The sequence below is a fragment of the Labeo rohita genome, chromosome 14, assembly GCF_022985175.1.
Source record: "Labeo rohita strain BAU-BD-2019 chromosome 14, IGBB_LRoh.1.0, whole genome shotgun sequence".
NCBI lineage: Eukaryota > Metazoa > Chordata > Actinopteri > Cypriniformes > Cyprinidae > Labeo > Labeo rohita.
Genome location: NC_066882.1, coordinates 8,070,596 through 8,091,905, shown reverse-complemented (window position 1 = coordinate 8,091,905; position 21,310 = coordinate 8,070,596). Strand labels below are relative to the sequence as shown.

At 35.1% G+C, this 21,310-nt stretch overlaps 1 protein-coding gene across 1 annotated transcript in view; it reads right to left on the bottom strand.

Moving 5' to 3' along the window:
- Window positions 1-2,640: 2,640 nt before the first annotated feature.
- The window catches only part of ints6l (integrator complex subunit 6 like), a 34,040-nt gene continuing 15,370 nt past the window's right edge, over window positions 2,641-21,310 (bottom strand). Inside the window, exons 4-18 of the mRNA XM_051127555.1 lie at window positions 19,926-20,015; window positions 19,605-19,788; window positions 17,855-17,983; window positions 17,605-17,768; window positions 15,174-15,326; window positions 12,502-12,634; window positions 10,957-11,051; window positions 10,537-10,647; window positions 10,164-10,379; window positions 9,800-9,926; window positions 9,390-9,532; window positions 8,185-8,413; window positions 6,051-6,419; window positions 5,799-5,892; window positions 2,641-3,909 (exon numbers count right to left, since the gene is read on the bottom strand). Of these exons, the coding sequence (XP_050983512.1) occupies window positions 3,807-3,909; window positions 5,799-5,892; window positions 6,051-6,419; window positions 8,185-8,413; window positions 9,390-9,532; window positions 9,800-9,926; window positions 10,164-10,379; window positions 10,537-10,647; window positions 10,957-11,051; window positions 12,502-12,634; window positions 15,174-15,326; window positions 17,605-17,768; window positions 17,855-17,983; window positions 19,605-19,788; window positions 19,926-20,015 (2,340 nt within the window). The 3' untranslated portion in view covers window positions 2,641-3,806. The remainder of the gene's footprint in view (window positions 3,910-5,798; window positions 5,893-6,050; window positions 6,420-8,184; window positions 8,414-9,389; window positions 9,533-9,799; window positions 9,927-10,163; window positions 10,380-10,536; window positions 10,648-10,956; window positions 11,052-12,501; window positions 12,635-15,173; window positions 15,327-17,604; window positions 17,769-17,854; window positions 17,984-19,604; window positions 19,789-19,925; window positions 20,016-21,310) is intronic.

Here is a 21,310-nt window from a genome sequence, read left to right as displayed (position 1 = left end):
GACCAGAAATGATAAGAACAAACATGAATGTTGTCAAGATTCTTGCCCTGGAAATCCTGGATCAGCATGGCCAACCACAAATGCTTTTTGTTCCTCAAACCGTTTTTTACACACTTCTCCTTGATTTGTTGTAAGTTTTAGCAGTCTATAGTACTCCAAATTTTTTCCCCCGATCCGACCAAATAGTACAGTCCAAAACATGACAATAATTGACTATTTTCAGCAGCAATAATCAGCAAAATATGCGAGCTTTGTTCAGTTCAATGGCTTTGTTTACGTTTCATTGCCGCCAATATGGCCGATTGATGACGTGTGAAAACACTAACGTTATATATTAAACCCGCATCGCATATATTTTGTTTAACTGAATTGTAGCGTTTGTGAATTCACAATAGCATTATGCTTAATTATGATTTTTAAATTAATTTAATCATGCAGCTTTGGAAAACGATTTTAATAATTGCTTTTCGTGAATTCTCGTGCGTGGAATGCTCCACTTCCAGTATTTTGCTGGTTACTCGGTGACAGCCCTAGTACAGTCTGTTCTGATTGTGTATGAAACTAGAAGAGATAATAAGACTAAGAATGTTCATTTTATACTATAGCCATTGTTATGCAACGCTAAGACCTGCCAAAAAGTTTTATGTTGCGCTATAAACAATTTTATGTGTGGATCTGGAGCATTCACAGACATATATGGGTGTGGTAAAATGACCTGGTTACCCATTGTTTTCCATGTAAGTAGAGAATTGGAAGTTGAAATGGTTTGGTTTAAGCCTGTAATTATACTAATCCTTCACTAAGCCACTTTTTTTTTCTCTTTAGAGGAGATTTAAGTACCAGCAATGGCAACCCTCTTATCCCAACACTATTTAGTATCCTTTTCTGGTATTAATTGCTGCTTGGGACATTGTTTTAAACATGCAGATCATATTTCCTTTGTGGGATAATCCTGTTTGTTGTCAGTATGACTTTGGTGTAGTCGCATTGCTGTAATTTAATTTTGACTTTAACGCTGAGGTTGATAATCTTAGCTAGACTAACATTTTAGGCTGATCTTTATAATTGGTCAAAGGTTTATCATGTCTAGCTTTTTCACAGCTGTATTTAGAGTTGTAGTTATGGCAAAATATTCTAGTTTGCATAAGTGCTTGTTAGTTTTAATTTGCAGTGGCTGCAGGGCACAATGTTACAACATTGCAATGTCATTGTAAGGTTGATTAAAAGTACTCAGCCATTATATGGTATATACCAGATTCAGCCATCTGTTGTGACGGGGAAATGAGTAAGCTCAGGAGACAGCAACATGTGGTGCAAGACCCCATAATAGACAATCAGGTCTATTAATAACGTGAGAGATACAGGTGTTAGAAGAGACAGGGCAACCAAATGCAAGTATTGCATTAGTACAAAAATATGACCAGATGGAAACCAGCCCATTTTAAGATTGGAACGACTACAGCTGTGTACAGGGTACATGCTTGTAGTGTTTTGGGATTTTATAAAAGGATGAGAAGAATAAGTCCATTGACTTAGAAAATAAAGAACAAAGAACAGTATAAAATCCAAAAAATCTTGTGAGCAGATCATCTATACTTCAACCAAAGCATCTTAAGCGTGTTTTGTGCAAAATATCAGCATTTAAGACGACTTAAGATTAAGGTTGCATTTATTTGTGAAATATTATCACAATTTAATATATTTTAAAATGTATTAATTTCAGCAGTGTTGCCAAGTCTGCGTTATTTTCCACAGAATTGGGCTACTTTAAAGGAGAAGTCCACTTCCAAAACAAAGATTCACATATAATGTACTCACCCCCTTGTCATTTAAGATGTTAATGTCTTTCTTTCTTCAGTCGTAAAGAAATTATGTTTTTTGAGGAAAACATTTCAGCATTTTTCTCCATATAATGAACTGATATGGTGCCCCAATTTTGAACTTCCAAAATGCAATCCCATGCATTTACAACCGCATTTGGGATCGTTTGAAGCCGTTGAAGCCGTTTTGGAAGTTCAAAATCGGGGCACCATATCAGTCCATTATATGGGGAAAAATGCTAAAATGTTTTCCTCAAAAAACATAATTTCTTTATGACTGAAGAAAGACATGAACATCTTGGATGACAAGGGGGTGAGTACATTATATGTGAATCTTTGTTTTGGAAGTGTACTTCTCCTTTAAGACTGTTGCCGCGGGTTGAAGCAACCCCAATAACATGATGTTTAGCCCCTGGAATGTGAATTTTACCAGGGTAAGCCTGGTAAAAAATGTTTATTTTATCCCCCAGAATGCTAGTTTTGAGTAACAATTGGGTGGGTTTTATTGTGAATACCTGGCAACCCTGGTCTTCAGTGTCATTTTCCTTCAGAAATCATTCTAATATGCTGATTTGCTGCTTAGGAAACATTTCTCTCTATTACCAATGTTGAAAACAGTTGTGCCGTTTCATGTAATTTTGGAAACAATGCTTCATTTTATCTTAAGAATAATCGCAGAATAATCTTTTGTAACATTAGAAATGTCTTTACCGTTACTTGATTAATTTTTTTGCATCCTTGCTTAATAAAAAAAAACCCGTAAACGATAGTGTATATATAAGCTTATGTATAAATTATATATAAAATTACACAATGCACACATTTCCTTTGTATTTTTTATTGGTATTTTTCACTGTTTTCATAAAAAAATCATAAAACTTTGTCTATATAATATCAGTTTACAAAACGTTTTATACAATTCTTAAAATATTTTTATGTTCTCGTAGCAATACCATCCAAAAATAATCTATATTATTTATGAACATTAAAAAGTAGTATACATCTGTTTTTAAAAATGAACAAAACAAACAAGAATGGGGTCACTGATGTAACTTGCGTCTGAAATGAAACTAAGCAGTCTTGCGACTTCTCGATGAGAAGCATAGGGTGACTGGACAGAATCAAAACTCTGCTGTGATTCTTCATGTCACACCACAGCTGGCATTTCCCATTTGTTTGATGAGCCAAGCACGTTGTTCTTTTTGGACAGGGTGTTTCATTGGACACTATTGCTTTTAGGACACTGAATGATGCTAATATATGTGACATTACATATCACCACGAATACAACAACAGGCCAGCTACCAAATCTCAAAATGAATCTCCAAAGTCATAAGGATGTTCTTCTGAAAAATCTGCATTAAGGAGTAAAATTGAGCTTGGCTTACTGATGATTGTAGGGTTATTGCTCTTGAGAAGTCTACAACAGTGTAGTTCCCGATCCAGACTGCTTTAAAGGTCCAACTATGTTGTAAACCCCATGACTTGTAGGCATTTCATGCAAACACAAATCCATCATAGATTTTCCATTCTATTATCAGCTCTGAACTATCCATTGATGCCAAATAACAGCGGACAGACATAATACATAAACATACTTCACGTGACAGACGCTGACCTCTGCCTCGGATGACCCTGTAAAAATCACACAGTGGGTGAGGCTTGGCTTTTCTGGAGTGTGCTTATTCATTATTCATTACTTTATGGTTTAACTACGGCCTGCAAAGCCTGCAGAATCGGCAGAAACCCCCGTCAAACCTGGAGCGCCTCTCTCCATTGTGAGCACTCGATTCAGTAACTGGAAGCGCCTGGACCGGAGCGTGAGCCAGACAGGCCTCCGTCCTCCCTAATTTACTCTCTCCCTCGCTACGTCTCCTCCTAAAGCACAGTGCTGAGGCTGATGGGTCGTCCCGTGTGCTCAGTTGGCATGCTCTGCCACTTATCTGTCGTCTCATGTGTCTCTCAGCGGTGAGATGTGACGTGCCACTATCTGCTGTGGACGTTGTTGAGTTGTGTGGGCAGCATCTGTCTGTCTTCAATCGCTTCCAGAGCGCTCTCCAGCTGCTGAATCAGCACACGCTTTTTAAACCTGAGAGAGACACAGCTATTTAACTGGATTTTATGACAATGGATTATATATAATAACTTAAACATACTTTACATACTAACAAGAGACTTTTTGAAACAAAATAGCATATTATTACCTGCTATCAGAGAGTCTTAAACTTTTTTTTCTTATTCTATTGACAATTTTTCTTCTTTGAAGCATGAATATAACATTTACTTAATTTTTCTTCTGGAGCATCAGTGAGTGTTTGAACCTTCTGTAATAGTTGCATATGAGTCCCTCAGTGTGAAAATATGGATCTCAAAAGCATATAGGCATTGTTGGAAAGGGTTTAAATACACAAAAATGCTGAAAAAACAGAATTTGTGGGAAGGATTTTTCTGAAGAACAGCGGCCAGTTTAGGACAAACAAGGGACTCATGAACAACTATCATTAAACAAAAAAACAAAAACACACCTGTGGATCATTCAGGTAACAACATAGTAAGAATCAAGTGTATGTAAACTTTTGAGTCAATTTTATAAATTTTTCAACTACTATTTTCTCTTGTGGACTATATGTACATGTCTTTTATGTGAAATGTCTTATTCAGGTCCGTATTAAATAAGAAATAACATTCATTTTGTATGATCCCTCTTATTTTGGTAAAATAATTAACATTTTGCAGATTCTGTAAAGTTTATGAAAAATTTTGCCCTCAACTGTATGTTATCAGGAGGTTATTATTTAAAAAAAACTCTTTATACTAGTTTGTTTCTGAAGTTAATTTATTTTGTTTTAAGAATGTTTTGGTATTTTTATAGGACAACATTTAAAATAAATAAATAAATAAATAAATTATTTAATTAATTGCTTCTGCAGTAACTTTGGAGATAATTCTGTGTAATTTTATGATGCAATAAATTTTGCAAATAAATTTCAATTATTAACCAAAGTTTTATGGATTTGTAATTACATGAAGGTGAGTAATTTAGGGTGAACTATCCATTTAAACTTAAACTTAGAAAACGTAAACTAAAATTAGAAATGTTACTGACAACTACTCCACCAGGATTTTGTTTTTTTTAAAAGAAGTCTCTTCTGCTCACCAAGCCTGCATGTATGACACTGAAGACTGACACTGAAGTCTGACACTGAGTAATGATGCTGAAAATGTAGCTTTGAGCACAGAAATAAATTGCATTTTAAAATATATTCAAATAGAAAGCAGTTATTTTAAATAGTAAAAATATTTCACAATATCACTGCTTTTGCTGTATTTTGAATCAAATAAATGCAGGCTTGGTGAGCCGAATTCTTTAAAAAACATTAAAAATCTTACTGTTCATATACTTTTGACTGATAGTGTAACTGAGATAAAATAAGTACTAAAATCACTGAAATAAAAATAAATGAAAACAAAATAGAAACATAAAAAAACTATTAAAAAGCACATACCACAATTACTAAAACTTAAAATGAAAACTAAAAAGCACATAAAATTAACAAATAATTTTATATAATATTATAATAATAATATTAAAAAAACACTGCAGTGGACATGTAGAACTATGCTTAATAGGGATCTGTGGGAAGTGATCCACTTATCTGTTTGTTTGACCAGTGACTGGGTGAGTGTTTAGGAAACCTGTTTGTTTGCTCAGCATAACATGCTGACATCCTCTATGGCAGAGGTGTTCAATCCTGGTCCTGGAGGGCCGCTGTCCTGCAGAGTTTGGCTTCAAACCTAATTAAACACACCTGAACCAACTACTCAAGTCCTCACTAGGCATACTAGAAACTTCCAGGCAAGTTGGAGCTAACTCTACAGGACAGTGGCCATCCAGGACCAAGTTTGGACACCCCTGCTCTATGGTGTCATTGGTGAGAGGAGCATGAAAGGCAGTGAGCGTTTGAAGAGAGCTCTCACCTGGCCGCCTCTTTGATGGCATGATGAATGAAGTACCTCTGCACTGATATCGGCCCCTTCACCTCCTCCAGTAACCTGAATATTGCCTCATAATCTGCACAAAAGAACAGACAATGGAGTTTGGCTTTATTAATTCCTACAAATATATACACCCTCATTCATAGTATAAGTGCACTCGATTAAATCATTCAAAGAGAAAACAAAAATGAATGGGCATGAATAATTTATTTGGTATTATATCTAGATACTCACTGCGGCCAGGCTTGCGGACTTCTTTGATGACTCGAGTGCGCAGCTCCGCGTTACTCCCCTCCAGGGGAATCATAACAATTGTGCCTTGTCCTGGAGTGTCTCCTCCATTGCCCTCCACCGCTCCCTCCTGGCCCGGAGGACTCAGGTCCTCACAGTTTTGTGTGAGATCAGAGGGTCTCTCATCTAGACAGTTCTCCAGTCCTATTCTCTCCTCTTCGCCATCTGGTGTCCCCACATCTCCTCTGTCCTCCACAGGTGCAGGGCTTTCTCCAACTCCATCCACTCCTCCAGGCCACCCGTCTCCAGCCTCCCCGGCTGGCGCTCGCTCCCCATTGCTTTCTGTGCCTCCTACACTGTTCCCCTCAGCTCCTGTAGGGGAAAATATATGACAGCACACATTTTGCAAGAATGTTTGGAATAGCATACTAATATACTACTTGTATGATTTATACAGTATATACACTACCAGTCTAAAGTTTTTAAACAGTAGGTTTTCTCATGTTTTCTAAAGATGTCTGTTCTGCTCACCAAGCTTGCATTTATTTGATCCAAAGTATAGCAAAAACAGTAACATTGTGAAATATGTTTACTATTTAAAATAACTGCTTTTTATTTGAATATATTTTATATATATTTCAAAGCACATTTTTCAGCATCATTACTTCAGTCTTCAGTGTCACGTGATCCTTCAGAAATCATTCTAATATGCTGATTTGCTGTTCGAGAAACTTTTTGTTATTATTAACAATATTTAAAACAGTTTTTTTTTCAGAATTCTTTGAGGAACAGAAAGATCAGCATTTGAAATAAAAAGCTTTTGTAACATTATACACTATACCAATGATAAAAATTAATACTTTTATTTAGCATGAATGAATGCATTAAATTGATTAAAAGTGATGATAAAGACATTTATGTTACAAATGATTTCTATTTCAGATAAATGCTGTTCTTCTGAACTTAAAAAAAAAAAAAACTCAGCTGTTTTGCAACATCATAATAATAATGACTATATTAGAATGATTTCTGAAGGATCATGTGACTGAAGTAATGATGCTAAAAATTCAACTTTGAAATCACAAGAATGAATTACATTTTAAAATATATTCAAATAGAAAACAGTTATTTTAAATAGTAAAGATATTTCAAAATTTTACTGTTTTTGCTGTATTTTGGATCATATAAATGCAGGCTTAGTGAGCAGAAGAGACTTCTTTTAAAAACATTAAAAATCTAATGTATACACCACCATTTGAAAGTTTGGGGTCAGTAAGGTTTTTTGAAAGAAATGAATACTTTCATTCAGGAAGGATGCATTAAATTGATCAAAAGTGACAGTAAATACATTTATAATGATAGGGATTTCTATTTCAAATAAATGCTGTTCTTTTGAATTTTCTATTCATCAAAGAATGTATTATGGTTTCCAAAATATTATAAATATAAAATATTTCTTGAGCATCAAATCAGCATATTAGAATGATTTCTGAAGGATCACGCGACACTGAAGACTGGAATAATGATGCTGAAAATTCAGCTTTACATCACAGGTATAAATTACATTTTAAAATATATTTCAATAGAAAAAAGTTATTTTAAATTGTAATAATATAACAGTGTTTTATAAACATGAAAACACAAACTGCACTATACTCAACCAGAAGTAATTACAGCCGTGCTGTTTTTCTTTTTCTTTTTTATAATTATTTGATATGACTGATAATTGAATTACAAACGGAAAACAACATTTGGTAACACTTTACAGTGTCATTGTTACACACAACATGTACCTATTATAGTAATACCAGTTAATTATGCATAATTATATCCAACTGGCCCTAAACCAAACACTAATCCTAACTCTATTAAGTACATGTTGTTAATTAATATTACACAGAAACGGCATAATTACACTCTAATAAGGATATCTTGAAATTAAGTATAACCTAACATTTTATTTGCAGAATGCTAACTGGATGCTACAAACATGCAATTTGATAAGGTCGAGTGACAACAATGTAGCATACTACTGTTTGAAATGTAGCCTGTTACTATTCCTCTTACAATAAGAAAAACAGTAGACAGTACAGAGTGTAAGCTGAAAATCAGTCAGCTGTGACTCAGAGGACTTTACCTTTGTGTAGTGGGATGGGTTTGATGATTCCTTGCTGGCCCTGAGTCCCTGTGGGGCCTTTGCCCAGGACATGATTGGTTATTATAGGAGGAGTTTGGGGCCGGCGCAACAGAGGGGACATACTCCTTCTCCTTTTCAGGGCAGTGCCCGAGTTAAGATCCCCAGTGTTGCCCCGCTTCTTATTTTGCGGGCCTGTCACAAACTCATCTGCTTCATCGATCATCATTCCCTGTCATTGGGAGAAGGGGAAAAAGAAAACAAAACAATTTAGCATCTAACACACTTCAGTTTTAACCTGTAATTTTTATTATCAGTGCACCCTTTTCACATTTCCGAGAAGTCGTCATAGTTGGGCAAACTTCTATAGTTGTGAATCAAAATGGATTTTTTTTTGCATTTCCATTTGCTCACACAGCAAATGAAAACATTAATGATCACCCAGATGGAAAAAATGCACTTTCATAATGTACTTAAAGTGCTCTATTTTCACACACTAATTTTGTACTTAATATACTAAAAATGATTCTTTAGTAGTACTTAAGATAATCTTAAGAACATCTAAGTGTACTCAAATGTGCTATTTTGGGACACCATGAATATATAATAAAATGTGCTTTTAACATGCTATCTCTGTATTAAATAATAAAAAAATATATTTAGTTACCACTTGAACCCATCTTTCATATACTAGTGGGTTCAAGATTACTACAAGTGGTAACTAAATACATTTTTTAAATACAGAGAAAGTATGGCAAAAGCACATTTTAGTTCATATTTATTGTGTCCCAAAATAGCACATTTGAGATGTTCTTAAGAAGTACTAAAGAATCATTTTTTAGTATATTAAGTACAAAATTAGTGTGTGAAAATAGAGCACTTTAAGTACATTATGAAAGTGCACTTGTTTTTCACCTGGGAGCGTTTCAATGACTTTCCAAAGGAGGAAAAAAAATATCAAGAGCTTGATTATGGTGGTCAAAAGAGAGAAAATATCAAGTTTGCCAACAATCCCTTTGTATTAGAAACACCCACGCAGCAGCAACTAGCTTTCTGAAATGCCAAAATAATATAATACAAAGTATAGTCCTATAAATATACATGCATCTTAAATAAATATGTTATATACTAGATCAGTAATGTTAACAACTGTGGAAACACATCATCACAGTCTGTGAAAAGGGTCCATAGGTTTGACATGCACACACCTTCTTGTCCTGCTTGAATGGGTTGCCAAATGTGTGCAGTCGTTTAGGTTGGTCTGGATCAATTTCACGCAGAGGTGATGGCATCATCTTCAAATACTCCTGATAATTTCCCATCTGCCCCACTGGAATACTGTGCAAGGAGTCTGCAGAGTCATGGAAAAATATTCAATATTAAACAAATATCAGCTGTCCATTCAAACCCGTAAGACCTTCGTTCATCTTCGGAACACAAATTAAGATTTTTTTTGATGAAATCCGAAGATTAATGAAAATCTTACAGGTTTGGAACAACACAAGGGTGAGTAATTAATGAAACAATTTTCATTTTTGGGTGAACTATCCTTTTAAGGCATGTTTTGCAGAAGGTTCACTTTGCAAAATGTAATTTTTTTTGTCTTTGGTACAATTACCATCATCCTGGCCTCTGATAAACTTCTGTGTTGTCCTCAAAAGGTTGGAACGCATTCGAGTCACTTGATCTAGAAGGTTCCGTCGTGGAATATCATAAGCGTTTCTATAGGCCTGGGGCTTCAAATCCTTAAAGAGAAGGTGAGTAAATAACGCCAGAAGTTAAATTTTTGTCTAACTTCAAGAAAATAACACATGTTTAAGTTTAAGTCAGACTTAGACGTATAGTCAGAAGAATTCATCAGAATGAATCCGCATCAGCAAAAAAATTCCGTTTAAAATTCTGACCCCCAGGCGAGAATTGAGACATGATTGATTTCAAATAGACTCTGTAATGTAATTCAGCCCCACTCAAACTGTCTGTACCTTGTTGAGAAGTGCAATCTGGAAGCCAGCAAACTCTTTGAAGTTCATGTCGATGAGTCGGAGGGGTACCTCGCCCGTGATGCCCTGCAGGAGCTGCTTGAAATCACGGCGGTGTGCCAGAGACAGGGCATTCGAGTGGTTCTTAACCTTGATGCCTGTCTCTTGAGGAGGCTTCTTCCCGACAGACACAATCAGGCGGTCTGACTCAATCTTTGCCTTGGAAATCAAGTACAACTTGATTTAAAAAGCTGCATCACTCATGCCTCATACAGATAGGATTTAATACGGAATGAATAACGTAATTTAAAGGAATATTATGAGTTAGAACAATACTGAACATAATTTTAACTGTCAGCAGCTAAATCGTGCTTACCTGCTGGCTGAGTTTTTTTAGATAGGAAATGACACTGTAGCTCAAGCCACAGTCCATGTTGTCAGAGATTAGATTCGGGGCTCCCATCATCCTCAGCGCCTTCTTGAGAGGCTGCAGTTGGAAAAAAGATAGGAAGAGTGGAAGCGCAGAGACAAAGGAAGTGAAAATGAGGACACACTCGGGGTGAATCTGCACTCAGAGCACATATCCTTGACCTCATTACAGCTGTTAACATACTATGGAACAAATAAAGCTCATAAGAGGGGTCAGATTACAAGTGACCCTTTAGTGCATCTAACAGCCTGTTAACTGTATATTGCATTCATTTGTATGCACAAAGTAGTTGTCTTTTTTTGTAAGCAGGACACTTCTGTGCTCTATTGGGATGTCCTTTTTAAGTAGGAACAAAGAGTGTCTTACCAAGAGAAAGTAAGGAGGCATGGACTTCAGGTACATTTCGAAGGCCTGCCGCCACTTGAGGTTTGGCTTTAGCTTGTGCACTTTAAACAAATCGTCTGTAAGGAGAACAAGAGATGGTAAATGTGCTGAAGAAAGTCAGATGCTACACTGCAGAACTAAATTGCTTCCATCAAGTCATTCTCCAAGAGGAGGAAATTAAAGGTGTACAAAACTTGTGAACAATTTATGCAGTAATATACAAAAAGTATAAATGTCACTGCATTATATAAAATTTTTTAAATTTTCAGAATTTTTATGTGTTCCTGTTCTGAGCTTTTTATTATATGTATACATATACATATACATACATTTTAAAGCATCCTTGCTAAATAAAATTATTAACTTCTATAATTTCTTCCCAATCTTTTGAATGATATAGTTTATAATGAAAAAAAATAATACTAATAACGAAATAAATAATAATAATAATACTAATAAAATGTTTCTTGAACAGCAAATCAGCATATTAGAATGATTTCTGAAGGATCATGTGACGCTGAAGACTGGAGTAATGATGCTGAAAATTTTGCTTTGATCAAAGGAATAAATTACATTTTCAAACAGAAAACAGTTATATTAAATAGTACAAATATTTCAGAATTTTACTGTTTTTACTGTAATTTGGATCAAATAAATGCAGGCTTGGTGAGCAGCTTTAAAAAAACTTTAAAAATCTTTTGACTAGTAGAGTATATACTGCAGTTCAAAAGTTTGGGATAAGTCAGATTTTTAATGATATAAGTTTTTTTTGCGTAAGTCTTTTATGCTCATTAAGGCTGCGTTTTTATGATTAAAAATACAGAAAATACAGTAATATTGTGAAATATTATTGCTATTTAAAATAGTGGTTTTCTATTTTAATATACTTTAAAATAGAATTTATTCCTGTGATGCAACGCTGAATTTTCAGCATCATTACTCTAGTAAATGCTGTTCTTTTTAACTTTTTATTAATAAAAAAAAGCATGTTTCCAAAAAAAATATTAAACAGCACAACTATTTCCAACACTGACAATAAATCAGCATATTAGAATGATTTCTGAAGGATCACTGAAGGCTGGAGTAATGGCTGATGAAAATCAAAATTCAGCTTTGCATCACAGAAATATTTTTTTTTTTGAAGTATATTAAAAAAGAAAACGGTTATTTTAAATTGCAATAATATTTAATATTACTTTTTTCTGTATTTTTGATCAAATAAACAGAACTTTGATGAGCATAAGAAACTTACTATTCCCGAACTTTTGAACACCAGTATAAGTTTTACAGCAGTGTAAAACAGTTTTTTTTATTACATTTTAAAATTATTTTTATTATTACTTATGGTTCCTTGTTCTTAATTTTTGTTAATTGAGTTTTACAAATCTTTCATTTTCTTTCTCTTTATCATGGCTAAACAAAGTACCAATATGTATGAAATGTCCTATAGAGAAAAAACATACAATTCTATAAATGAGTTCATTTATAACATAAGGTTGGGAATGTGCCATTAGCAAACACACGTACCGAGGAGTGGCAACAGGACGGGATAGTTGTAAGGCATGACGAAGAGGTTGACACACGTGAGTGTAGTGCTGGCCTTCAGGTATCCGAAGGGGTGGGCGACATCGCTGTGTTTGCCGCTGCAGTTCACAAACACCTGGGTGACAGGGGAGAGGAGTTAGCATTGTCTGCTGTCTCCAGAGAGCTCAGCTCTCACATCAAACTGTTTCTCAGAGACAAAACCCATTCATTAACGGCTCATTAGGTGACAGGGTTCCTCAGAGACCAGTGTGCTATAAATGCCTCTAAATATGCTTATAAATGGATGAGCTCTTTCTAATTTACCTTCTCTTCTTTATATGCTCCCTAGTGAAGCAAGTAATCATGTAACATTGTAACCATGGCAAAAGAACAAACACAAATGTTCAATTATACTGGTATTTTTAGATGAGCTTAAATGTATGATGCGAGTACAAAAAAACAAATAGAGTGCAAAAACATTTCCTGGTATTGACTAAGGTATTTATAGCATGTGTATATTTATATATATTTATATCCAGCATGGAAAAACCTTTAATCTTACTGCAGTATTGTCAACCATCTTTCTGAAAGTTCTTTCAAGAAACTAAATGGTCTGGGTAATAGCTCTTGAGAGACCATTTGTCATCATTTCAGAGAAGACCAAAATGAGCTCCAGCGAAAAATTCTGTTTATAAAATTATTTCCTCTCCAAAAGTAATCATACCCCAGTATCAGTCATGTCAGCTCTCAGATTCTTTATGCATCTCACATTATGATTAGTCAAATAACTGCAAATACAGTCTGATTAATTTTAATAATAATCAAATCGACTTGTTAATTAAAGTAAATCTCAGTGGCGCTTACTTGTGATACCAGCTGCCATGATCCAAGCATGTTGCTATGCAGTTGCTAAGGTGTTCTGAGTGTTTTTCGTGCTGTTGCTATGGCATTAATAGATGGTTGCTAATTGGCGCAAGCCAAAAGAGCCCAACACTAAATTACTACGTATTCTAGTTCCAAAATAGGACTCGGGTCCCTAATTTAATGCAGATCTATGGGATTTCATTATATTTCATTCATCCTATGCTAAATCTGATGTTTGCACTCTGATCAGCACCTTCCTATAAATCTGATCACAATCTGCATGGCTGAGGACTTTTCTGTAAGTGCTTTCGAGCTCATAAGTACGTATATTGGTGCACTTGTTTAAAACCTGGTTTAATTCTACTCTGTTGCACTTTTTACGCTGCTCTGTATTTTGGACTGCTCTCATATCGTGCCACTGATTATATCGCTTGCTCTTCAGTGATCATGTTTCCTCTAGTGCAAGTCACTTGATAAGCATCTGCTGACTGAAGTGTTGTAAGAAACAATGCACAAACTCTATTAATGGACGGACATCAGGGAGGAAATTATTGCATAACATATGCGCCATTTTATGTTGAAGATTACTGCAAAGGTTGGGGGGAAAATAAAATGCTATTTAAAAGTTTGGGGTCTGCAAGATTTTTTAAATGTGTTATAAAGAAGTCTATTCTGCTCATCAAGGCTGCATTTACATAAATAATGTAAAACAGTAAAATTGTAAAATATTTTTACAATTTAAAAATAACTGTTTTCTATATCAGTATGTTTTAATTTCAGTGTGTTGTAATTTATTCCTGTGATTTCAAAGCTGAATTTTTAGCATAATTACTCCAGTCACATGATCCTTCAGAAATCATACTAATATGCTGATTTCCTGCTTAAAAACATTTATTAACAGCTGAGTTAGCGCTGTCAAATCGATTATTCACGATTAATCACATCCAAAATAAAAGTAAATTAGTAATTTTTTAAATACACTACCAGTCAAATGTTTTTGAACAGTAAGATTTTTTTATGTTTTTTGAAGAAGTCCCTTCTGCTCAACAAGCCTCCATTTATTTGATCCAAAGTACAGCAAAAACAGTAAAATTTTGAAATACTTTTACTGTTTAAAATAACTGCTTTCTATCTGAATATATTGTAAAATGTATTAATTTTAATAAATTGTAATTTATTCCTGTGATTTCAAAGCTGAATTTTTAGCATCATTTTTCCAGTCTTCAGTGTCACATGATCCTTCAGAAATCATTCTAATATTCTGATTTTCAGGTTTCTTTGATGAATAGAAAGTTCAAAACAACAGCAATTTTACTAGTGTATAATGTTAAAAAAAAAAAAAAAAATTCAGATAAATGCTGATCTTTGGAAACTTTTATTTTGGATGAGATTAACTGTGATTAATTGATTTGATGGCACTGAAATAAATAAATAAGTAATCTTGCTGAACCCAAACTTTTGAACAGTACTGTACAACACTGTTTGAATTAAAAAAAAAAAAAAAACTATACAACAACATCTCATTCCAGCTTCTGCTTGTCCAGTTACTAAATACAGGACTTTTATAACCATCACTGTAAATGTGTAAGCCATTAAACTGAATTGACATGTAATTTGTGTAGTGCTTTTTCACATTCCAGTAAATATGGAAAAACTAAACACCCACTGTTTCTTTCCGCTCTTTTAACACAATGATATCTACCAATGTGAAACTCGCCTCTATCCAGACAGCAGACAACACTCTGGGGGCTGTGAAAGATGGCATGCTAAATACAGATCAGATTAAATAGTTGTGCGAAAAGGTATCCCACCTGCCAGCACATGTGAGGAGATTTCCTCTCCAAGATGTATTGGGTGAGCGGGGACGGCTCCAACTCATATTTGTCAAAAGGCAGCTTGTCAATAACCATCGGCTCACAGTCGATACAGGAAAACCGCACCACAGGATGGGAAGATCGTGGAGGCTAGAGAGAGAGAAAACAGAAATCTCTGTAATATATTCTCCACAATGGGTTTTTCAAAAAGACATGTCTGTTAGATGGCCAACAGCAGCAGTGTGTAATGACCCATGTGTTACAGGCACATGACAACACAAGCTGTTCATTCCCTGAGCAGATAATCTCACAACACTTTGACTGAACACTAAATATACCAACGCAGTGTTTTAGAGCAAATAAAACATCAATTTGTTTTAGGAATATGAAAAAGAGATTTATAGAAATTTGAGGCACCCTTGTTACTATCTGCACTCAAACCCATTGTGCTACTGATTCACAAAATCGCAGATGCGACAGCAGAGATGTCAGGAAGGAAATGACCTCATGTTAAGTTAGCGGTAAGTGCTAAAGCTCTGGCGAGCTGCTGCAGTCTTTTTCTGCTGGCAATGGTTCTCTCACAGTGCCCACAGGCTGAGCTGAGCTGTGGCACTTTGGCACGGCACCAGCTGCTGTCTCTACAGTGTACTGTTTAAGAGAGAATAGACAGTGAGGGGGTGGGAAACCTCAGGACAGTGAAGCCTTTCCTCATGTTACCGCTCTTTTCAGCCGCCTTATCTTCAGCTGCATTCATTAGCACTGCTCGAGCAAGATGAAAGCTAACCTTTAGTTTGCAGAGGTCATTACCTTTGGCTAATAAATTGCTTCATCTACTCCGCTCGGATGAGCCAATGCTAATACACTTATCCAAACTCCTTCTGCAATCTCAGTACTTTTCCGTTTTATTAAGGATTCGGTGCAATTTCAGCGTGCAGAAAGAAACTAAAGAAACGGCTGAATGTCTGCCAGGTCCCAGAGCTCCGCAGAAAGTCCTTCTGTGCTCGCTCATTAAATACTTTAGCCAATTCCATTCTGTTTTCTGCAAGATTTAACACATTTTATTGTTTAAAACCATTTCGTCCAAATCAGTGTACAAAATAAAAAAGTCAGCCTGGTACAGTGCTATTTTAGTATTATTTATGTACTATTACAATTTTTATAGTTTTTTTTAACACTTTACAATAAGGTTCCATGTGTTAAAGGTCATCGGATGCAAACTTCACTTTTGCATGTTGTTTGAACATTAATGTCTATTGGCAGTGTATGTATAAATCTACACTATAATGATAAAAATCCATGCAGTGTTTTTTCATTAATCTGTAAAAGTAATATCCCCTTTTTCAAATCGGCATCGCTCTGACAGGCCCCGCTCCCACGATAGTTGACTGACATGAGCGTCTTACCTAAGATCAGTTGTAACAGTCCAACCTCCATGTTTTGATGCTGGAGCAGGGATGTAAGTTAGACAAGAACTGAGCGATTGAGGTGTTGTGTTGCTGGATGTAATAATGAACGTAGTGGTCGTCATTTACTCCCAACATCTGAGCCGCTGAAGATGCAGTGGATTACGTTTGTTTGTGAAGGGAATGCGCCTCCCGATCTACATATATCCGTTTATGTTCGCACTAAATCATTTGTGATCCAACTTCACTTACAACAGAAGTGAGTATAAGGGTTTTTTTATGAATCTTTGCGATCACCTTTCCTAATAATGTGCTAATTAGCAAGTTCAGCAGCTAAATGCGGCTACAGTAAACAGGCTCGTCACTCCACAGAGAGAAAAGAGGGGCGGGGCGAGCAGAGCTCATTTGCATTTAAAGCAGCCTCGACCAGAATGGGATGATTTTTGCAGAGCTGATTTTGACAAAGTAAAAAGGGTGTTGTTTTACACTACCACTGAGAATTTTTAATGACCCCTTTAACTAACATTAATGGGAATTAGTAAGTATTGTAACAATGTATTGCTCTTCGTTAATGTTAGGTAATGCTTAACAACTATGTTAACTAATGGAACCTTTTTGTAAAGTGTTACCTTTTTATTAAATTTGAACTAGCTTTTTTTATTTTCAGTTAATTTTGTTTCATTTTTAGTCATTTTCATGTGCTTTTAAATATATATTTGATTCGTTTTGTTAGGTTATGAAAAATATTTCTAAATAGTTGTCATTTATTTTTATTTTTGTTTTGGTTAGTAATCTTAGTGCTTTTACTTAAACTGTGAAAAATAGAAATATTGTCTAGGCAACTAGCTGAAAAAGGTTTACATTTTTCATTGAATATTCACATTTTCTTTTATTTCAGATTAATTTCAACTGACAATTTTTTTTTTATATTTATAGCTATTATAGGACGCAGTAATAAGAATACAGATGTGCAGAAGTCATTGCTTGACTTTACACTAAACTCTGTGTTGTAGGTTATTATTTACCAAAGTGGGGGAGTTCTGGTCAGGCCAGAAGGATTCTGGGATTGGCCAGTGACCCACAGGAACGCCCGTCTTGGGGTTGGGCCGGACGTAAATGAGCTTGTGGCAGCTATGCCAGGGCTGTGGACTAAAGGACGACAAAGGACGAGCTGGATCCACAAGACCATCTGCACGAAAAGAAAACCATCAATGTGTATTAATTATTTTCCCAATAAGCACAGAACTAACATAACATCACAGTATGATCACTAACCTTCGCCTATGGCAGGTGGATCTGGACCACTCTTCTCAAAATGTATTACTACTCCACTCAAAACCTTTTGGACGAGAGACTCAAGACACTGATTCAGCATCCTTTGCGTCCTCACACAGTAAGAGCGGCCTTATAGAGAAAGGGTGAGAAAATAGAGTTAGCTGAGCTATGGAGCTATGAGATTAACCAGCAAAACTGCACTATCAACTGAAAAAAGAACCCTGCGCTTATAGAACTTAAGTGCATGGGAGGAAATTTTCCAAAACATTATAAAAACAAGTAGCATTTCCAAAGAAACAGAACCATGCAAGCAAATATGTGGGCGGCAACAGATCACTTCCTTTCAGCAACCTAACCTGTTGACATCACTAATTATCTTAGATGTTGGCCATCCTCGTGTTGTTTTAACCTTGTTTGATTTTATATCATCTGTGGAACATAAAAGAAGATATTTAAAAAAATGTCTCATACAACGGAAGTCAGTGGTCACCAAAATGATTCGGTTACCAAGATTCTTCAAAATATATTTTTTAATGTTCCACAGTGATGACAACATTTTCATTTTTGTGTAAACTACCCTACCAGTCAAAAGTTTTTGAACAGTAAGATTTGTCATGTTTTTTAAATAAGTCTTTTCTGCCCACCAAACCTGCATTTATTTGATTGAAAGTGCAGCAAAAACAGTACAATTTTGAAATATTTTTACTATTTTAAATAACTGTTTTCTATCTGAACATATTTTAAAATGTAATTTATTCTTGTGATTTAAAGCTGAATTTTTAGCATCAATACTCCAGTCACATGATCCTTCAGAAATCATTCTAATATTCTAATTTGCTAAAAAACATTTATTATTATTATTATTATTATTATTATTATGTTAAAAACAATTGAGTAGAATTTTTTTTTAGGTTTCTTTGATGAACAGAAAATTTTTATCTTTCAGCATTTATCTGAAGTAGAAATCTTTTGTCACATTATAAATGACTTTATCACCACTTTAAAGCATCCTTGCTAAATAAAAGTATTCATTTCTGTAATTTATTTTCCGAAAAAAAAAAAAATTGTATTTCAGATAAATGCTGATCTTTGGATCTTTGGATATGTTTCTTGAACAGCAAATCAGCATATTAGAATGATTTCTGAAGGATCATGTGACACTGAGGACTAGTAATGATGTAGAGAAAGAGAAAACAATGTAGTAATGATGCTCAAAATTTAGCTTTGATCAAATTGCATTTTAAAATATAGTCAAATAGAAAACAGTTATTTTAAACAGGAAAAAAATATTTCAGAATTTTACTGATTTTGCTAAACTTTGGATCAAATAAATGCAGGCTTGTTGAGCAGAGATGTCTTCAAAAATTTTAAAAATCTTACTGTTCAAAAACTTTTGACTGGTAGTATATTAATTTAAGAGTGAGAGATCACAAGTATGACTTACAATTTTTAAACAAAGCCTTCAAAATTACACTTTTTGTTTTGTTAAATCACTGGAACAAAAGTTTATATGTGAGAGCCATGCTGAAGAGTAATCACATAATCACAGATTTGTAAGGAGGTTGATTAATTGCAGATTTTAAGAGTGCCTAAGATCAAAAACAGTGCTACAGCTCCCCTAAATAGTCTAATCTAGCAACATCTATATCTAAAGGACAATTTTGTGTAATCCAAGCATCATAAATTGCACTTGAACGATTCAATTTATCAGAAACAAGCACAGCTGATTGGCTCGATAGATTTGCTGTACCTCCAGTGACCTCACACATCTGGGTGATAGCAGACTCATCAGTGGGCACGCTGCCCAGCTGCTCGCTGTCGGGCACGGCCACTCCTGGCAGTCGCAGGACCAGGGCAAAGAGTCGCTGGTCCCAGCGGAACGGCTCCTTAGTCAGCTCACTACCCGGCAACGGGGAATTCAGCGGCAGGTGTAGCTGAGGAAGGAAGAGAAAACAAGAAGTGAGATACCACAGGGGTTTTTAAGAAAGACACACTGCCTGCAGTATGTAACATAAAAGAACAAGTGGATCAAAAAATACTGGCGTGTTGGTGTAGAGCTTTTGTCCCTCACCTCCTCAGCCACCCCAGAGCTATGTGTCAGTTTGTTTCCATCTGTGATGGTAATAATGACCGATGGCTCCAGAAAGAATGGGTTTCGACCCTATAAGAGAGAAGAGAAGAGCATTATTTAAAAAATCCAAAGCTTAAAGTCTCCATGAAATCAAAATTGATTTTGATTCCACCAAAATAGATCAACCATTGTGATGACATCACCCTGCACTTCAACGTCTCATCAAACTTTCTGTCCAATCAAATGCTTGCTAGAATCTGAAGCGTCCCGCCCCCTAAACGCTATATAGAGATGCTAAAGCTCCGGCTGAAATCAGTCACTTTCTCACAGAATTAGTATTTCTGTACTGTGGATGGCACGTAGTGCACTATATAGGGGATATGGAACGATTCAGTGTAAATGATTTCCATCGGAGCGAAAAAAGTCTGATTGCGCTGGTTCACGTGACATGATAGCATGGAGGGGATCATGTGTGAATTGGCGCAGACCACAAAATGTATCAGACCTATTCGAATTCTACATAGAATGCCATATTTTATAGCACTATGGACGAGAATGTGACTGTCATATGCTGTTAAATGCAGCTTGACCAAGCTCAACGTTTCTGGCCCAGCTGTGATATAAACAAATGCTACTGGCTAGTTAAAGAAGGGGAGGGACTGCTTGATATGTCCCACCCTGTTATCCTGTTTCAGTTAAAATGACATCAGTGTAGAATAATATTTATTTTATTCCCATGAAGGCAAAGCTGCATTTTCAGCAGCTGTTACTTCACTCTTATAAATCATTCTAATGAAAACAGTTGTCCTGCTGAATATTTTTGTGGATATGTGATATTTTTCAGGAGTCTTTGATGAATAAAACTTCAAAAGAACATATTTCTTTTAGCTTTATAAGTTTCTTTACTGTCACTTTTTAATTTCTCTCAAAAAAAGGTAACACTTTACAATGAGTACAATAATTAGTCAATGTATTAACTAACATGAATGAACAATGAACAATACATTTATTACACTATTTATTAATATTTGTTAATGTTAATTAAAAATACAATCGTTCATTGTTGATGTAGTTCATAGTGCATTAAGCAATGTTAACAAACACAACTTGTGATTTTAATGCATTAGTTAAATGCTGAAATTAACATTAAATGCTGTAAAAGTACTGTCCATTCTTAGTTCATGTTAACTAATGTAGATAACTAATGTTAACTAATGATACTTAGTGTAAAGTGTTACCAAAAAAAAAAACACTACCAGTCAAAAGTTTTTTGAACAGTAAGTTTAATGATTTTTTTTAAAAGTGTTTCTTCTTCTCTCCAAGGCTGCATTTATTTGATCCAAACTACACCAAAGTAAAAGTGTGTAATATTTTTACTATTTAAA